Source organism: Camelus bactrianus, chromosome 14 (assembly GCF_048773025.1).
Source record: "Camelus bactrianus isolate YW-2024 breed Bactrian camel chromosome 14, ASM4877302v1, whole genome shotgun sequence".
Classification (NCBI taxonomy): domain Eukaryota; kingdom Metazoa; phylum Chordata; class Mammalia; order Artiodactyla; family Camelidae; genus Camelus; species Camelus bactrianus.
This window is the reverse complement of record NC_133552.1, coordinates 15,168,310-15,185,207: the sequence shown is the minus strand read 5'-3', so window position 1 is coordinate 15,185,207 and position 16,898 is coordinate 15,168,310. Positions and strand designations below refer to the sequence as shown.

The 16,898-nt window shown below is 41.4% G+C and overlaps 1 protein-coding gene across 6 annotated transcripts in view; it reads right to left on the bottom strand.

The window, feature by feature from the left end:
- The window catches only part of RCBTB1 (RCC1 and BTB domain containing protein 1), a 93,697-nt gene that overhangs the window by 51,052 nt on the left and 25,747 nt on the right, over positions 1-16,898 (bottom strand). For 2 of the 6 annotated variants that reach the window (XM_074378148.1, XM_074378151.1), the window contains exon 1: positions 2,125-2,280. The exons of 3 other annotated variants lie outside the window; for them this stretch is intronic. Coding sequence is in view for 1 of the 3 variants with exons in the window: in XM_074378147.1 (XP_074234248.1) it covers positions 2,125-2,157 (33 nt within the window). In the remaining 2 variants the exon portion in view is untranslated. Of the gene's footprint in view, positions 1-2,124; positions 2,281-16,898 lie in introns of those variants that run through there. One more of the 6 variants, XM_074378147.1, reaches the window with a different exon arrangement.

Here is a 16,898-nt window from a genome sequence, read left to right as displayed (position 1 = left end):
AGCTGGGTTTACTCATGAGCTCACAGGCACGGGGAGCTTGATTAGGGCCGAAACAGGCCCTGCTCACAAACCTGGGCCACTCTAGGTGGGCTCTCTTTCTCCACCTGGTCTAGCTCAAGCCTCTCTTTATGCTGATTGGCTTCCTACAGGGTGAATGCTAAAGCTGCCAGGCCTCTTCAGGACTCTGCACAGAACAGGCACAGAGCACTTCCACCATATTCTATTGGTCAAAGAAAGTCACATGGAGCAGAAAGAGACCCCACACCTTGATGGAAGGAGCAGCAATCAAATAGAGGGATGGGAGCAACTGCTGACAGTCATCTTTGGAAACACTCTACCACAGCTGTAAACAGTATTACTGATGTTTCCGTGATACCACTTGAATTCAGGACTGAAGCCCTAGAGAAGAAACAGACTGTCAATTTCCAAAACCAGAATTTCTTCTTAGGCATCAGAAAGAATACCTGGGCAAATGTATTCTTTTTGCCCTGTGCAATACTAAGCTCAGAAAAGCCATGGCATTTTCTTTTCTGGGCTTGTGGGGAGAACAGAGACCATTCTTCAGGAATGGTCTGAGTATAGTATTCCCCGGCTGGGATTCATCATTTTCTGAAGTCATCTCACACCTTACAATTCATTATGTATGCAGGAGAATGATCTCATTTTTTCTGAAGTGTATCTCATACTAAAAAATAGAGAGAGCCCCAGCTATCTGAACTCTTGCTATCCAAACTCTATCTAAACTCAAGAACCAAAGAAAATTTTGGCTGAAGATTTGTTCTTCAAAACTCAAACTTTTGCTACTGGCTCTCCTAGGCTCAGGAATGAACCGGATTTGGATACCACAATATGTTACAACCTGAAAACTCACCATCTGAACACATCAACCCAATAAATTTGTATAGTAAAAAGGACTTATTATCCAAAATACTAACTTCTCATCTTTAGATGATATAAATTTTACCTTGTGCTTTTGTGTCTAAAATGACCTGTCTAGAAGTATTAATAGACGAGTTTTTGCACAATGGTAAAAGATATCCATTCCACAGATTAACTGCTATATTAATAGAATCTACATATACAGTTGTATATTCAACCTTGAAAGCAGTTCAGAGAGGTGAAATTCACCCAGGCTCATTTCAAATGAAGTTTCTAAAATTCAAAGCATACCATAAACTGTCTGGGTTGTCAGGGTTAAATCACTTTTCATTCCTTTCAGCATTTTATACCTTGATGTTTTGTTACTAGCCCACAATGCACACGTTTCAGAAACTCAGTTTTTGCCCCCAAGAGCTATAATTCTCCCCCACAAAGAACAGGCCAAAGACGAACAAGACTATAAAACTGGGTTTTTTTTTAAAGCCTTATAATATTGCTTTTTAAAATTGCAGTCCCCAGGTGCAAAGAGTTCTGCAGTAGACTTCGGAGTGTCTCACATGCAAACAAATACAAACAAAAAGCCGCTCTCGAGAGAACAGAGTGCCTAGATGGTCATCTTAAATAAAACAGAGCAGATAGCCTACCCGAGATAGAACAAGAGAAATATCTTTTCACTCCGTTCACTGCACTCTGGATAGAACTCCCTACTAAGCGAAATCCCTTTGTGGACTCTGCTGTGGAAGAAAGGCAAACGGCGTAGAGTATGGTTTGTGACCCCACTACCCTTTGGAGGCGAAGGAGGAGATGCTAGGATCTTAGGGAGGGCCGAGGGAGAACAAGAGGGGCGGTCTCCTCCCAGCCGAACAGCGCCGAGAGCGGTGAGGCTTTAACAACGAGCAAAATCGCGTCCCTGCAGCTCAAAAAAGAGAGGGAGCAGGGAAAACTTTCCCGAGCCTATTCCCACCCTGTCCCTCCACCTCCTCCTCGGAAGAAACGCTCGCGGAGGCGCTAACGGTGCGGGACTGACCGCCCCATCACCCGCCCGGACGCAGCGCCCTGCGGGCCGGGAGCCGGTGGGGGAGGCCAGGGGATCCCGGGGCCGGGACAGGAGGGCACGAGGGAGGGAGGGCGCAGGAGTAACGGGGCGCGGCGACAGCCCCGCGGGGAAAGGGGGAGCAAGGAGAAGGCAGGGGCAGAAGGGGCCTCCACGAGCTCCTGCCCGCACCGCCCCCCAACCTTGGCTACCTGGGAGCCCAGCCGCGGCCGCGCGCCGTCCATCCAGGCCCGGCCACCAGGAGCTCCGCGGGAACCTCGGAAGCGGCGCGAGCCGGAGAATCACCAGCTAGTGGCCGGGGAAGGGGCGGAGCTGGAGGGGGCGCCGGGGGCGGGCCGCCGGGTCACGTGTCAGGGCCGCCTCACGTGATGCCGGCGCCCCGCCTGCTCCGGGCGAATCCGCCCGCGGGCCCGCCGCGAGCCTGCGCTCTCTTGGCCTTGGGCCAGCCGATCGGCCGTCCGAGTCCAGCCCCCGGCGCTGCGGAGAGTGGCGGTGGCGCTAGGTGGCTGCCGAGACTTTCAGGCTTTTGTCTCTTAGGAAACCCGGGACGCGCGAGTGGCGGCCCCTGCCGCCCTCCCCAGATGGTTGGCCGTGGGGAGAGCTGTCCAGCCACCCCAAAGGGACCCAGGACGGACAAGCCACTGGAAACTCCTCTGCCTGCCCCATAGCGCGCTCTGCCTACTGTGGGCACTACTCAGGTGGTGCTGTGGGGACAAGGAGCCTCGGAGGAGAGATTCGTTATACTCCAGAGACGTTTCCTCCCCTCGCCCCCGACTCCCCATACCCACCTACCTACCGGTCAAAAAGCACCTAAATAAAGCCGAGGGATAGAGAAGGTGGGAACTGGACCAAGATCAGAAGGAAGGAGGGAGTGAGGCACAGGGCTCAGGTAATGAAAGGAAGGCAGCGGTACTTCGGCAGCAGGCTGTTAAGATCGGAAGGGACCTAAGACGGCAAATGACCCATTTTTTTTTTATTATAAATGAATAAACTGAGGCTGGGAGTGGGGATGCTTCCTGTAGCTCCATCCAGCCCATCATCTATTGAGACTACAGTCATCTTTCTAAAATACTGCACTGCTCTCTGGAAACTCCCAGTTGGCGCCGCAGGATAAAGTCCCAAATTCTAGGCATAACTTTCCGAGCAATCTTGTTCAAACATACTTTTCCCGTTTAAATAGGAAAACATATCATTTTCTAAGTATCCCCAAACAGCTCAGCTAATCTACTAAAAAAGCATACTTTTCCTCATCTTCCAGCACTTGCTCAACACACTGCTCAGGACCCTGGCTGCAGAGAATTTCTATTTTTCTTGACTACTCAACTTTCTTTGGATTACTTACATTTTCTCTAAGTTACTTTACTCCTCTTTGCGTTTGTTCACTCTCTGCCTCTGTCTGAAATGCCTTGAATCACTACCCTCTTCTTCCATAAAGAAAACCAGACCCGGACAGTAGTTACAGCAGTAAAAACAGATTTTGATAAGAAATAATTGCAATAGGGGAGTTGAGCCTAGTTTGTAGAGAGGTTTCTTTTCCCCTATTGGAATAGTTCCTGAATAAAGTCAGTTCTTGCTGCTTTAACCACTGTCAAGTGTTGGTTATCCTTAACAACGCCCCAAGGTATACATCATTTCTCCTACTCATCTTTCAAAATCCAGGTCAAATACCACCTACTCTTGTCTTCCTTCCTGGTATCCTCCCCCTGGTTCAACAGCATGAGCAACTGAAGTTCATTCAGGTGGTGCCACGTGTAACTTATTCCCTGATTTCCAGGACCCTGTACATATTCTGATATAAATCTCACATTGCCCGGAAATGTACTATTCATTTCCTGTGAGAAGTAAGTTGTCTATCCCTATCTTCTTCCCTACATTATAAACTATTTAAAGTGGGACTTCTGAGCTTATTTCAGTGCCCTCAGTATTCACGGAATGAGGGTCCATGTTGAAGATCCTCATTATCCACTGAATGAAGTAGTTTGACCAAGGTAGTAGCAGTTCAGTGAATTCACTAAAAGAGGCCTACTTTTCTCAAAGAAACTAAAGTCAGTTTTTTTTAGGCTCCAACCTGATCAAAATTACTTATGCAAAACATGTTCGTCTGAGGGAAAAATGGGGGCTTGGGATTTGCATGATCAAATATTTCCGGAGCATTCACTGCTTAACATGTGCCAGATGCTGTATCCGGAGCATCTTGGAGGATGAAAAGTTGAGTCAGACCTGGTTGCTGATCTCAAGGAATGTGTAGCCTGGTTATTCCAGGACAGGATGAAAAGTACGATAGAGAATACTAAGTGAACACAAACGAGGGACCACAAATGAAACAAGGGGTTAGGGAAAAACTTCCTGGGAAGGTGAATTTGGTGGACAAGTAGTAGTAGTTAGATGACGAAGGGGCAAAAAGACCCTTCAGAAGAGAGAGCAGTAAGTTCAAAAGTATTAAACAATTTATTTAAGAAAAGCAAGTAACTCTGTATGGCTGGACTTGACCTCATTTACAACTGGAACAAAGGAAACCTAATTAGCTTAACGTTAATACACTTTTAAAAATTAAATATTTATTAGTATTAGTATTGTTTATTGGATTGAGTAACTTTCCATTAGACAAATCATTGGCTTTTCACCTAAAGTTATCCTGTGGACTAGTGCTAGGTGATTTTTTTTCACTTGTTTTTCCAGCTGCAAAAGCTCTCTATAATAGCTATTTAAAAAACAGCAAAATTACTTGTTCCAAAGGATTATTTTAGAACCCCCTAAACTTTTTCTATAGGGCAAAAGAGCTCAATTTTCAAGCAGTACTTTGGGAAAGAAACTGGCATTGTGCTGTACACCAGAAATTGACACATTGTAACTGACTATACTTCAATTAAAAAAAGGAAAAAAGAAAAGAAAAAAGAAAGAAACTGGGCTCTGCCTCCAGGGATGGGGAAGGGGGAGAACCACTCTTAATGTCCACGTTAATACAGGACAATGCTGGTAAAAAGTATCTCTCAAGAACCTAATGAAACACAGTTATTGTAAGGTTTAAGGTGGGGTGGGACACAGGAGAACAATTCTAATCACTCTTGGAGGCTTCAGAATTTCATTTCAAAAGTTAATTTCTCAGTAAAAGGAAAATGAGAACATTGTCTTTTGTTTACTCCTTTCCCTCCACTGTGCTCTTCTTCCTCTGAGTGTCACTCGGGGCAGGTGTGGGTCAGCCAATCCTTCCCCACTTCCTTCAGCTGGACTGTCTAACTCCTGATTGACTGAACCTCTTACACAATTGTCTTTGCCAAGAAAATCTTCTCAAGTTCCTCCGGGCAGATGTGTTTTTCATGGGTCACCGGAAAGTTCTTGGTATTGGGCAAGCAAAATTAATAGGGATTTCAGTTACTTCCTCAAAAGACTGAAATATTATTTCTCCTGAGAGAATGAAAACAGCTGACAGCACTCAGCTTATCTTCACCTTTTCTTCTCTGCCCCTTCTTTCCCCATGGGGTTGGTCAAGATTGGGAGAAATATGCTAGAGAACCACCAACCCTTATAATGGCTAAATAGGAAACGTTTAGATCACTATATAAAATTGCTCACCTGTTTATGTAATATACAGTCAGGAAATCTGTCTGACAGTCTCAAAAACAATATCATTATTTCTGAGAATTGAGAATGACATAACTTTCAGGCTTTTGCAAGTGTAAAAAAATATAGAATCTACCCAGGGGGAGATTCCACCGTGAATTTCAATTCACTTAACCAAACAGGTAAACGTGATCAGTCATCGTAAGTTTTACAACCTCAATCATTATTGAAAAACTCCTTTGGAGATAATTTCTGCTCGTAGAGTTGGTATAAATAAACGTGGCATAAAACAGGGGTGGGAGGAAAGATTGAGAAAAGTGGTCATGGAGACTTGGGAAAGAATTCTAATTCCTTTTTTCCCTCTCCCCAGGAACCAGATGGATTCCCTTTGCTCACCATGCAAGCACGTTAAATAAACAAACAAGGATCTTAGCCCTGGCTAAAGCAGGTCACTCTGCTGATCCATGTCTTCACCTGTGCTGAGGCGGATGTCATGCTGAACCGGTGGCATAAGGAGATGAGTCGACTTTGCTCTCTAGACCAGGAGTGAGACTGGACCTCTCATACTGTCAATATCACTCCCACATAACATCACTTTTATGCATAAAAGTGATCCAGTACAGCCTGTTTAGAATAGCTTCCGTGTCCTTTGTCAGATGAAAGAGCTTCTTAAATATGGAATCGGAACAGGGAACCCATTTAATAGCAAAGGAGAGGTAGCAGTGGGCACTTGACCATGGAATCCACTGGACCTATCACATGGCATAACACACAGCAGCTATTGGCCTAATAAGCAGTGGAACAGCCTGTTGAAAGCCTCGCTGAACTTCCAGCTTGGAGATGATACCCTGAGAGGATAAAGTGCTACCCTTCAGGACACAGTAAGGCTCTAAAACAATCACCACTATATGATGCTGAATCCCCAGTGGGAGAATACCTGGAAATGAGATCCAAGGTGTGGAAGTAGGAGTGTCCCTTTTCACCATCAATTCTGGTGACCCACTTGGGGAACTTGTGGTTTTCATTCTCCCAACTATAACCACAGGTTTAAAGGTCTTGGTTCCCAGAGGAGGAACATTTCTATCAGGGAACACAGCAAGAGCCTGCATTGAACTTGAAGCTACACCACCTTCCAGGCACACTGGGCCCCTCATGTCAAGGACCAGCAGGCAAGAGTAAGATCCTGGTGGGGGTAATTGACTCATCAGCAAGAGGCAGTAGGGTTACTACTACACAATGGAGGCAGAGAGGCATGTGTTTGGCACCCAGATAATAAATTCAGATGTCTTTTAGTACTGTCTTGTGCAATTTTGATGGCAAGTGGACAAGAATGGTAGGTGCAGCCTGAGAAGCCATGGTAAACAGTAACTAGAACTCATCGATTTTGAGAGTCTGAGTCACTCCACCAGGTAAGTTACTTAAACCTTCAGAGGTGCTAACTGACGGTGAGGAGAATCTAGAAAGGACCAGCAGAGGAGGGAGGGCATGAGTACAGGATGCAGCTTTAAGACCAGCTGCAGCTGCGGGTGGGGGTGCACTCCATCTTACTAACCTTCCTTTTATACGCGTCCCCAGGAAAAACGGCACCCCAGCATCATGAAGGAGCTACTCCCAGGACTCACATGAAGAAAGTGGATCTGAGTGGCGCAAGGTATATACCATCCTGGATGCGATGCTGCCCTGACCAGACCACAGCTGGCAGCCCTCTTAGGAACTGCGCCAGCTAAAGAGAGCTGGTTTGCTCCAAGTCACTGATGCTCAACTGATGTTCAGGCCTGCTTTCTTTTGTTTAACAGGTGTTGATTAGAGGCCTCCTGAATAAACTTTCTATGTGCTCATCTCGATCCCAGAGTTGACTTCCCAGGAAACCTTATCTGTGACAGTCTCTCTAGGGCAGATTACAGTTTGGAGGAGAAGATAATTAACAAGTAAAATAAATTTGGGATCTGTACTGGGAAGGAAATGAGCAAGATGCAGCGATAGCAAATACAGGGAAGGTGTACTTGGAGGGGAGGTAACATTTAAGCCAAGAACTACACGATAGATAGAAGTCAGTCGTGAGAAGAGCAGGTAGGAGAGTGTTTTAAAAGAGAAGCATCTTGGATAAAGGCTCTTCCTGAAGAGCTTAGTATGTTGACGTACCACCCAGAGATCTGTAGTCCCTTTAAAGGATTTTGTTTCAAATGCACTGGAGACCTTTAAAGGGTTTTTAAGCAAGAGAGTAAAATGCTGGGATTTGCATTTTTGAAAAATTCTCTGACAGTGTGGAAAACAGACTGGATAGGAGAAAACCATTAAGGAGGTTACTGCAGCATCAAGAAACACACCCACCCAAAGTTTGCCCCTTCCCTCTCAACCATGTTCCAGGTGCCCAAGACCCTGGAATTCCCAGCCCACTGCTAGGCCCTACATGGACCTCTCCCTTATGTCCATCCCCCCAAGGACAGACGGCATGCCACGGGGTGGCCAGGGAGGGGCTGTTGTAGGGCTTGGAAGTGGAGGGTCCCCAGGCTTGTGTGTGAAGCTCTGTGCAATGTGGGATGAAGCTGGGATTGGAAAAGATGAGGGAGGAACTCTGTTACAGGGACCAGGATGGTAATCTCTCCCTGCCACGTCAAGTTCCAATATGGATCACCAAGGATTCCCAGAATCCTAAATTCAAGGAGTGGCCATCCAGGTTATTAAAAAGCTGTATTTAAGCTACCTTTGTCAAGACATGAGAATAGAACATATTTTACTTAACAAGTTGTTAGCTTGAATTTTAACTTATGAATTTTTAGACATTTGATATGTGGGCCTCCACTTGTAGTTTTGTCCTGAGTTCTACAAATGTTAGGGATTGGCCTGAAAGTCACATTACCTACAAAGAAACACTATATGGACAAAGCTGGTATTTTATCACAAACAGATGCCAGAGGATAAGGAAATAATATCTGCAAAATGATGATGGGAAATATCTGTTAATCTAGAACCCTCTATCTAGTAAACTAACATTCAAAGGTGAGGATAATATAAAGACATTTTTAAACCAAGACTAAGAGAATCTTCCACTCACAGACCCTTGCAGAAAGAGGAAAAATAAACCCAGGAGGAAGGATTAGAATGCAAGAATCAACAATGAGCAAAGAAATTAGTAGATACATTGGTAAATCTAAACACTAACTAAACAAAATTATTAATGTTTAGAGCATAAACACAGGACGAGATTAGGACATTATACAGCATCGAACTGAAGATGAAAGGCAAGATTCAGAGTTAAACATTTAAGGTCCTTATGATGTTGCATATAAAATATTTAAAAATTCACCTATAACTTTTAATATTTTTAAGGAAAACATCTTAAGAAAATATGCAAAAAAGAAAGAACGAAATGAATAGTTAGGATAAAGGACCAACAAAAAAACCAAAATAAGTTTAACTGGTAGTACCGATAAAATTGTCCTCACTTCAGTATGTAATATCAGGCACCAATTTATTCTTTGTAAATTTCCTCTGACAGAAACCACTGACCATAAAATACCACCTCTGCCACGACACTACTGTCCCCCGCCTATAAATCATTATTCAGTGGTTGTTCTTCATTCTTATAAAACACAATGAAAGACAGATATTAAAATGTTAGGGGAAGTCTCATATACTTGGGGCTTTTAAACCAATGAATCAAGTATCAATAACTATTTACACAGAACTCTGCTCTTTTCTGAGGACAATACAAAAAAAAAAAAAAAAAAAAGCCTCTCTCTCATCAGGTATTTTACAATCTAATTAGGGAGAAGCAAGCTATACAAACTCACCCAAAAGTAAACCCTCGGATGAAAGACAGCACATGGTTAAGAGCTGTGGATTGTCTAAACGTTACAGTTCAGTGTAAGTGGGATTCTTTCCAACCAGGATGTCTTAGAAGTCTCTGACTAAATATATGAAATTTGATCTGGGCTTTAAGAGAGGTAGAATTTTATTAGAGAAAACAGGGAATAGACGTGAGCAAAAATGCAAAAAAATCATAAAGTGTTGGAGCCAAGAAAGAAGACATTTTCAAGAAAGAAAAATAAGCATTGTGTGAAATACTGAGAGAAATCATTGAATGAATCATTAACCGTGACCAAAGCCATCACAGGGAAGAAATAATTTAAAATACTATTTTACACAGCTGTAGAGAACAAACTAGTGGTTACCGGTGAGAAGAGGGACGGGGGAGGGGCAAGATAGAGGTAGAGGATGAAGAGGGACAAACTACTGTGTATAAAATAAATAAGTGACAGGGATATAGAGTACAATACAGGGCATATAGGCAATATTTTATAACTATAAATGGAATATAACCTTTAAAAATTGTGAATCACTATGTTGTACATCTGAAACATATGATATTATACATCAACTATACCTCAATTAAAAAAAGATATTATTTTAAAGATAACACCAATTTACATTTTCATTTGATTTTCCTTCTTTTATATTCTGTTAAATTCCCCACCAAATGTAGCCAATATAAATACAAAATATTTTAAAATTTACATACATGAATTGCTCAGATTTTTACTACTTCTTCACACAACTTTATTTCCTAGATTTTCTCCAGCTTAAAAAAGAAGTAGGGGGGCATATCTCATATGCTGCAGAAGGGATCTCCATACTATTGCTTGTTCAGAGTTCAGAATTTTTAGGCTCTCGGTTTGTATTATTAAGAGTCATGACCTTAATATCTATCATTAATTAAGCAGGTATTGTGCTAAGTGCTTTACATGCTATTTTAGTTAATGCTAGTTGCCATAATAGATAAATAGATAAATCCCAGAATCTCAGTAGCTTAAGTGAAGTTTATTTCTCACTCACATAAAGTCCAAAACCAGTACTCCTAATAGGTATAAAGCTCTCCTCCACGCCATGATTTGGGGACCAAATTTCCTTCCATTCCTGAAAGACTTTTTCCCACCATGTTTAACATATATTTAGTCAAAGGCTTCTAAGACATCCTGGTTGGAAAGGATCCCACTTACATTGAAAGTGCAGAAGGTGAAGGAACAGGGAAATTCACAGAGGAGATTTTTGTGAGCTGAGCTGAGCGAAGGAGTAGGATGTGTCTCTTCCTCTCACATCCCACTGGCCAGAATTCAGTCATATGGCCACAACCAACTGCAGGTGAAGATGTGAAATGTGATTTGGCTGACTGCCCAAGAAAAAGTCTCTGCCACACATACATTTTTTCCCCCACTTAATCCTAACAACCCCATAGGATGTGTACTATAACATACCACTTTACAGATGAGGAAACTGGAATTTTGATAGGCGAAGTCCCTTACCTAAAACTCACAGTTAATAAATGGCAGGATTCAAATTCAAACCTAGGCAATCTAACTCAAAAACTATATTCCTTATCAAGTTACCTGTAGTATGACTGAAATGCTTGTTACTGAAGAAGGATATTTAGGCTTTCTTTTAGTTATAAGAGTGGTATGACAATTTTAGAACTGCAAGTAATCCAAACCCATCATTTTAATTCAGAAGAAATTGGGATCTAGAGGTAGAATGTGCCATTGAAAGTATTAGATAGTGCAAAGGACATTATAAGAAAATATAATCTTGACAAACTTGTAACTTATGTCATCCTTTTTAAAAGTTAACCTAAAAGATGTGGTTTGACGTAGTTAAAGCCAGGCATTAAGATTCGGTTCTTGAAGAAGCAGCACAATGCAGAGTTAAGTCTGCCACCATGTGGCAGATCCTAACATCTGTTAAATGTAGTCTCATTAACTGTATTTGCCTCTCATTTATTTACTAACCAACCTGGATGTGATACTGCCTTTGATAAGAAATTCACACCCAGCTATGGTAAATTCTATAGGTTTAAGTACTTTTTAATTTTGAGATACATTTCTTCATCTAATTCTAAAATTATTGCAATTTTTTCTGATCCTGCTACAGAGGTGATCATCTTTTAAAATGTGGCCCAGGTACTTTCACAAGAGGATTACTTCAGTGCTTTACAAACAAGGAAACAAATTCAACAATTAGTAGGATTTATCTCAGTCCACTCAGAAGTGAATCAATGAGCCAGATTAGAAGGCAGAATTCCCAGTCATGCAGTAGGGATATCCAAGGACTGTTCAAATATGCATAAAACACCCATAGGAAGAAGGAGAATAATAATTTATACAGAGTTCACCAGTTCCTAGACTTTTAACAACATATACACTGTTGGTGGCAATGTAGTTTGGTGTAGCCATTATGGAAAACAGTATGGAGATTCCTCAAAAAACTAAAAATAGACTTACCATATGATCCAGCAATCCCATTCCTGGGTATATATTTGGAGGGAACTCTAATTTGAAAAGATACATGCACCCCAATGTTCACGCAGCACTATATGCAACAGCCAAGACATGGAAACACCCTAAATGTCCCTCAGCAGATGACTGAATAATGAAGTTGTGGTGTATTTATACAATGGGATACTACTCAGCCATAAAAAAGAATAAAGTAATGCCATTGCAGGAACATGGATGAACCTGGAGATCGTTGTTCTAAGTGAAGTCGGACAGAAAGAGAAAAAAAATTATATGATTTCACTTATAGGTGAAATCTAAAAAAAAAGACTCAGATGAAATTATTTACAAAATAGAAACATACTCACATATATAGAAAACAAACTTATGGTTACCAGTGGGAAAAGGGGATGGGAAGGGATAAATTGGGAATTCGAGATTTGCAGATCCTAACTACCATATATAAAATAGATAAACAACAAGGTCCCACTGTAGAGCAGAGAGAACTATATTCAATATCTTGTAGTAACCTATACCGAAAAAGAATATGAAAAAAATATGTATGTATATGTATGACTGAAACATTGTGCTGTACAGATTGACACAAATTGATACATTGTAAACTGACTATACCTCAGTAAAAAATTATTCTCCATGAATTATACTAATTTGTCTTTGAGAAAAACAAATGACAACTCGTTTCTTTTTATTTGCCCATAATCTAATCTGAGAGGTCCTCAAATTTTTTATTAAAAAGGACATTTGTGCAAAACCTACACTAAATTTTATACTTAATGAAAACATTAGAAGCACTGCCACTAAAGAAAGCGTGGATTTTTTTTAAATAGCCACAAACTCTTTACCCCTCCCACGGAAAGATGGAGTCTGTGTATCCTCTTTTTGAATCTGAGTGGGCTTATAATTTGCTTGTCAGCAATAAAGTGCAGTGGAAGTGGCCGATGTGACTTCTGTGGCTGGGTCAGAAGAGGTGAGGGATGCAGCTTCCCACTTGTTCCCTGGAGCACTTGCTCTGGGAGCAAACCAATAATGAAATGTAATATAGAAGGCAGAAACATTCAAACCCGCACCTACATGTCAATATATGAATTAGTGTACAATAAAGGTGAATTTCAAGTTAGCCAGGAAAAAAAAGATAGCTTACTCATTAAATAGTATTTATTCAATTCATCTAAGTTGTTGATTTTATCAGTAAAAGGTTGTCCATAATATCCTCCTTGTCAGTTTTCTTAATGTCTAATATTTATAATGATGTCTTTTTTTATTCTTCATAATCTTCTCTTTTTGCTTAATCACTTATCAGCAGTTTACGAAATTTCATTAATCTTTAAGATCAACAATTTTCTGTATTTTTTCCATTTAATTGATTTCCATTTTTATTTTGATTATTTTATTTCTTCTACTTATTTTTTATTTAGTTAGCTTTTCTTTTTTCTCTCATTTTGAGATTGGTACATAGATAATTGATTTTATATCTTTCGTCTTTTCTAATATAAGTACTGAAGTGTATGAGTTTCTCAGGGCTTTTGCTGTAACCCACAAATTTTGAGAGGCTGTATTTCCATTTTCATTCAGCTTAAAATATTTTCTAATACCCTCTGCAATTTCTTCTTTGATCTATGGGTTATTTAGAAGTGTAGTATTTAATTTCAAAATATCTGAGGGGGTGTCCAGGTATCTTTCACTATCTATTACTACCTTAATTCCACTATGGTCACACTTATTTTATAGCCCACCACATGGGCTACATTGGTGAGTGTTTTGTGCTCCTTCACCTGCCCCCTCCACCCCCATGCAATCATCACACACATTGACAAGACAGCATTCTGTTCCAAGGTGGCAGGCAGGATCCAGGTAGGAGCAGGCTGGCAGGCTCCATGATGGAAAGTAGACTGCATGCCACTGTGAAGGAGACAGACTCCACTAACCTGAAAAATCAGAACATGACCCATCTGGCTGTTAACTGCATTTGTCTTCTGATTCAGGGCCTCCTACTGTCATTCTACTTGGTTCTGTGGAAACTCAAAGAGATGCTATAAAATAAGCATGCTATTTTAAAAATTCAGAGACAAAATAGAGCCCTTGGGGGGAAAAATCATAGATGAAATGAAAAATGTAATGGAAGGGTTAAAAGATAATGTTGAGGAAATCTTCCAGAAAGTTGAGCGAAAAGGCAAAGGTGTAAGAAAGGAAAGATAATATTTTTTGAATTGGAGAATAAGTCAGAGCTCAGCAACCAAATATAGGATTTCCGGCAAGGGAAAACATAAAACATGGGGAGGAGAATTCAAGATGTTCCGGAACTGAAGGTAATGTACTCCTAGCAGTAAGCAGCAGAGTAAAGGGCCCGCTAAGTTTCCAACATGATGGATGAAAACAGACTCACATCAAGACACCTGATTATGAAATCTCAGAATTCCTGGAACAAAGAAAAGATTTTATGAATTTCCAGAGAGAAAAAAAGTCATATTCAATGGATCAAGAGTCTGGTTTTAGATTCTCAACAGCCACAGTGGAAGCCAGAACACAAAGGAGCAATGCCTCCAAAGTTCTAAGAGGACATAATTTCCATCCTGGACTTTCACACCCAAAGCCAAACTATCAATCGTTTGCTAGAGTGAAATAAAGACATTTTCAGAGATCCAAGGTCTCAAAAAACATACCTCTTATGCATCTAAAAAGCTACTGGAGGGTGGAGGAGTATAGCTCAGTGGTAGAGCTGCATGCTTAGCATGCATGAGGCCCTGGGTTCAATCCCCAGTACCTCCATTAAAAAAAAAAAGAACAAAAAGCTACTGGAGATGAGCTCCACCAAGGTAACAGAGTGACCCAAGAAAGAGGATAACCTGGAATCCAAAAGCGGAGGATCCAACACAGGAGAGAGGTCAAGGGAATCTCAAAGAATGTGCATACCATGTGGAGAACAAGCAGTTGAAATTGAGGTAGGATGACTTAACAGACTGACGCAGTGAGGGCTGTTATCACCGAGCTACATCGCTGTCATCACACACTCGTTCCCTGGAGGAAAATACTCCCAGGCCACCCTGGCTCAGATTCTTATCTGTATTCAGCTGGCCTTGAACATGTATTGATGAAGGTTCTCCCCTCCTCTCCATGCCCTACGGCCAGGATCAGCTGAGAATACTCCCTTCACCCCAAGAAGTATTCTCATTTGTCGGCTCCTGAGAGCTAAAAATACAGAGCAGTCCATTCCTATTGACCATGGGTAACCAGTGCTGGACTGGGCCAGCTGCCCCCGAAGTGAGCTCTGTGCTTCCTAAGACTGTCAGGGCCTTGCCCACTGACTGCCCCAGAAAGGGCTCCTGCCGAAGTCCCAAGGAAGCTAAATTCAGCCTGACTCAGAGACGCTACAGTTCATCTTCTCCTGGGAGTCTCATCTAACAGCGATAACGTTCCTTCTTAGAGATTTGTGCTTGCTTCTGTTTTTGTATTGATCACTCTTCACATGTATTTATAAAAATATAGTTGTTGAGAAATGATTTGACATTTGACTGAGAATAAAAAAGAAAAAAACTAAGATGGGGCAAGTTCCTCAATCTCTTTCAGCCTCAGTTTCTTTATCTATAAATGGGGACCAAAATATCTTCCCAGAGCTGTTGGATGGAATAAATAAACTAATGAAGATATCATGGATGATCCAGACTAGGTACTGAGTACAGTGATAGCTCCTTTTTAAAATCTCAGTTTAATAAGATGTGTCCTTTGATTGTGTGAGGATGTATGTGTGTTGTGTGTGTTCGGGGTTGTATATACAAAGTGTAGTGAGGGTAAAACAAAGGCACCTTGCATCTGCCAAGGCAGTGAGGCTTCCAGAGAAGGCAACTTTTGAATTTTTGCAGAACAAATTGTGAAATGTGACAAAGCATAGGAGCCCCAGAAGCCTGTGAGCTACAGCAAAATCAGAGGTTTGGGTAACTGGAATAGTTTATGCCTCTTATTATATTTTACTATGGAAATTTTCAAATGTATGCAAAATGGAAACCCTGCTATAGTGCACCCCTAGTCTACCTCGCTTCCATAATTATCAATTTATGGCCAAATCCCAAGCTACTTCTTCTCCTTTGACAGATGATTTACAAGCAAATCTCAGGATCACATAATTTCATCTGTAAACATTTTAGTAGTATACATCTTATGGCCTTCTCAGTATTTAATAAATTCTTTTTAAAAATAACAACAAAAAATAATTCAGTGAACCTATATATACTAACATGGAGAGATCACACAAACACTGCTAAGTGAAGTCAGTCAGTGACAGCCATCACAATTACATTAAAAGACCTAACCAAATAAAAACAACCAATAAAATAATAAAATATACGTGTGCTCCAAAATATGTAAGTATATTATAGGAAGATAATTGTAAAAATGTAAATCAAACTGTGGATTACGGTTACCCGAGGAGGGGACTAGTGATTTGGAGGGTGAATTTAGGAATATCACCCTGTAGACTTTTAAATTGTCTGACTCTCATACAGAAACATATATTCACCATTACTTATGCAATTTTTTTTTATTAAAAAGAAGAGAATGAAGTAAACACTTTGCTGGTCGCTGCCCAGAGTGACAGGAACTCATCCGGGAAACGTGGGGAAGTCTCAAGTGCTGATCTGAGTTTCTAACCGTGAAGTGACCTTCCACCCGCCTTCCTAATCAAGCGGGTTTTTTCCTGCCAACTAAAAATACATGATCCAGTTCAGGAAATGTGGCTGATTGAACAGCAGCTGCTGCCAGGGACCCACTTTGCATACTGAAACAACCTTGGAAGGAAAACAGTGAAGGCTCCCAGTCATCAGCTCCTGTTTTGAGGCACGGCTGGAGCTCATCACACACGTTTGTCTTGGCTTCCACATTCCCCCTCCTGCATATTTTCAGCAGGCAGTCTCCGGCCCCTAAGTGTCAGGAAACCTCCTACAAATGCTGTAAAAGCAGCAGCTGAAGGAGCTTCAGTGCAAAGCTAACATTCTTCAGCTCTTTCTCACACTGTTTCAGAAAGCAGAGCATCCACTGTCGTTTCCTTTTCCTCTGTGTGTGTGTGTGTGTGTGTGTGTGTGTTAAGCAACAGAGATCCACTGCCAAGATACTATTTCTGTTCAGAA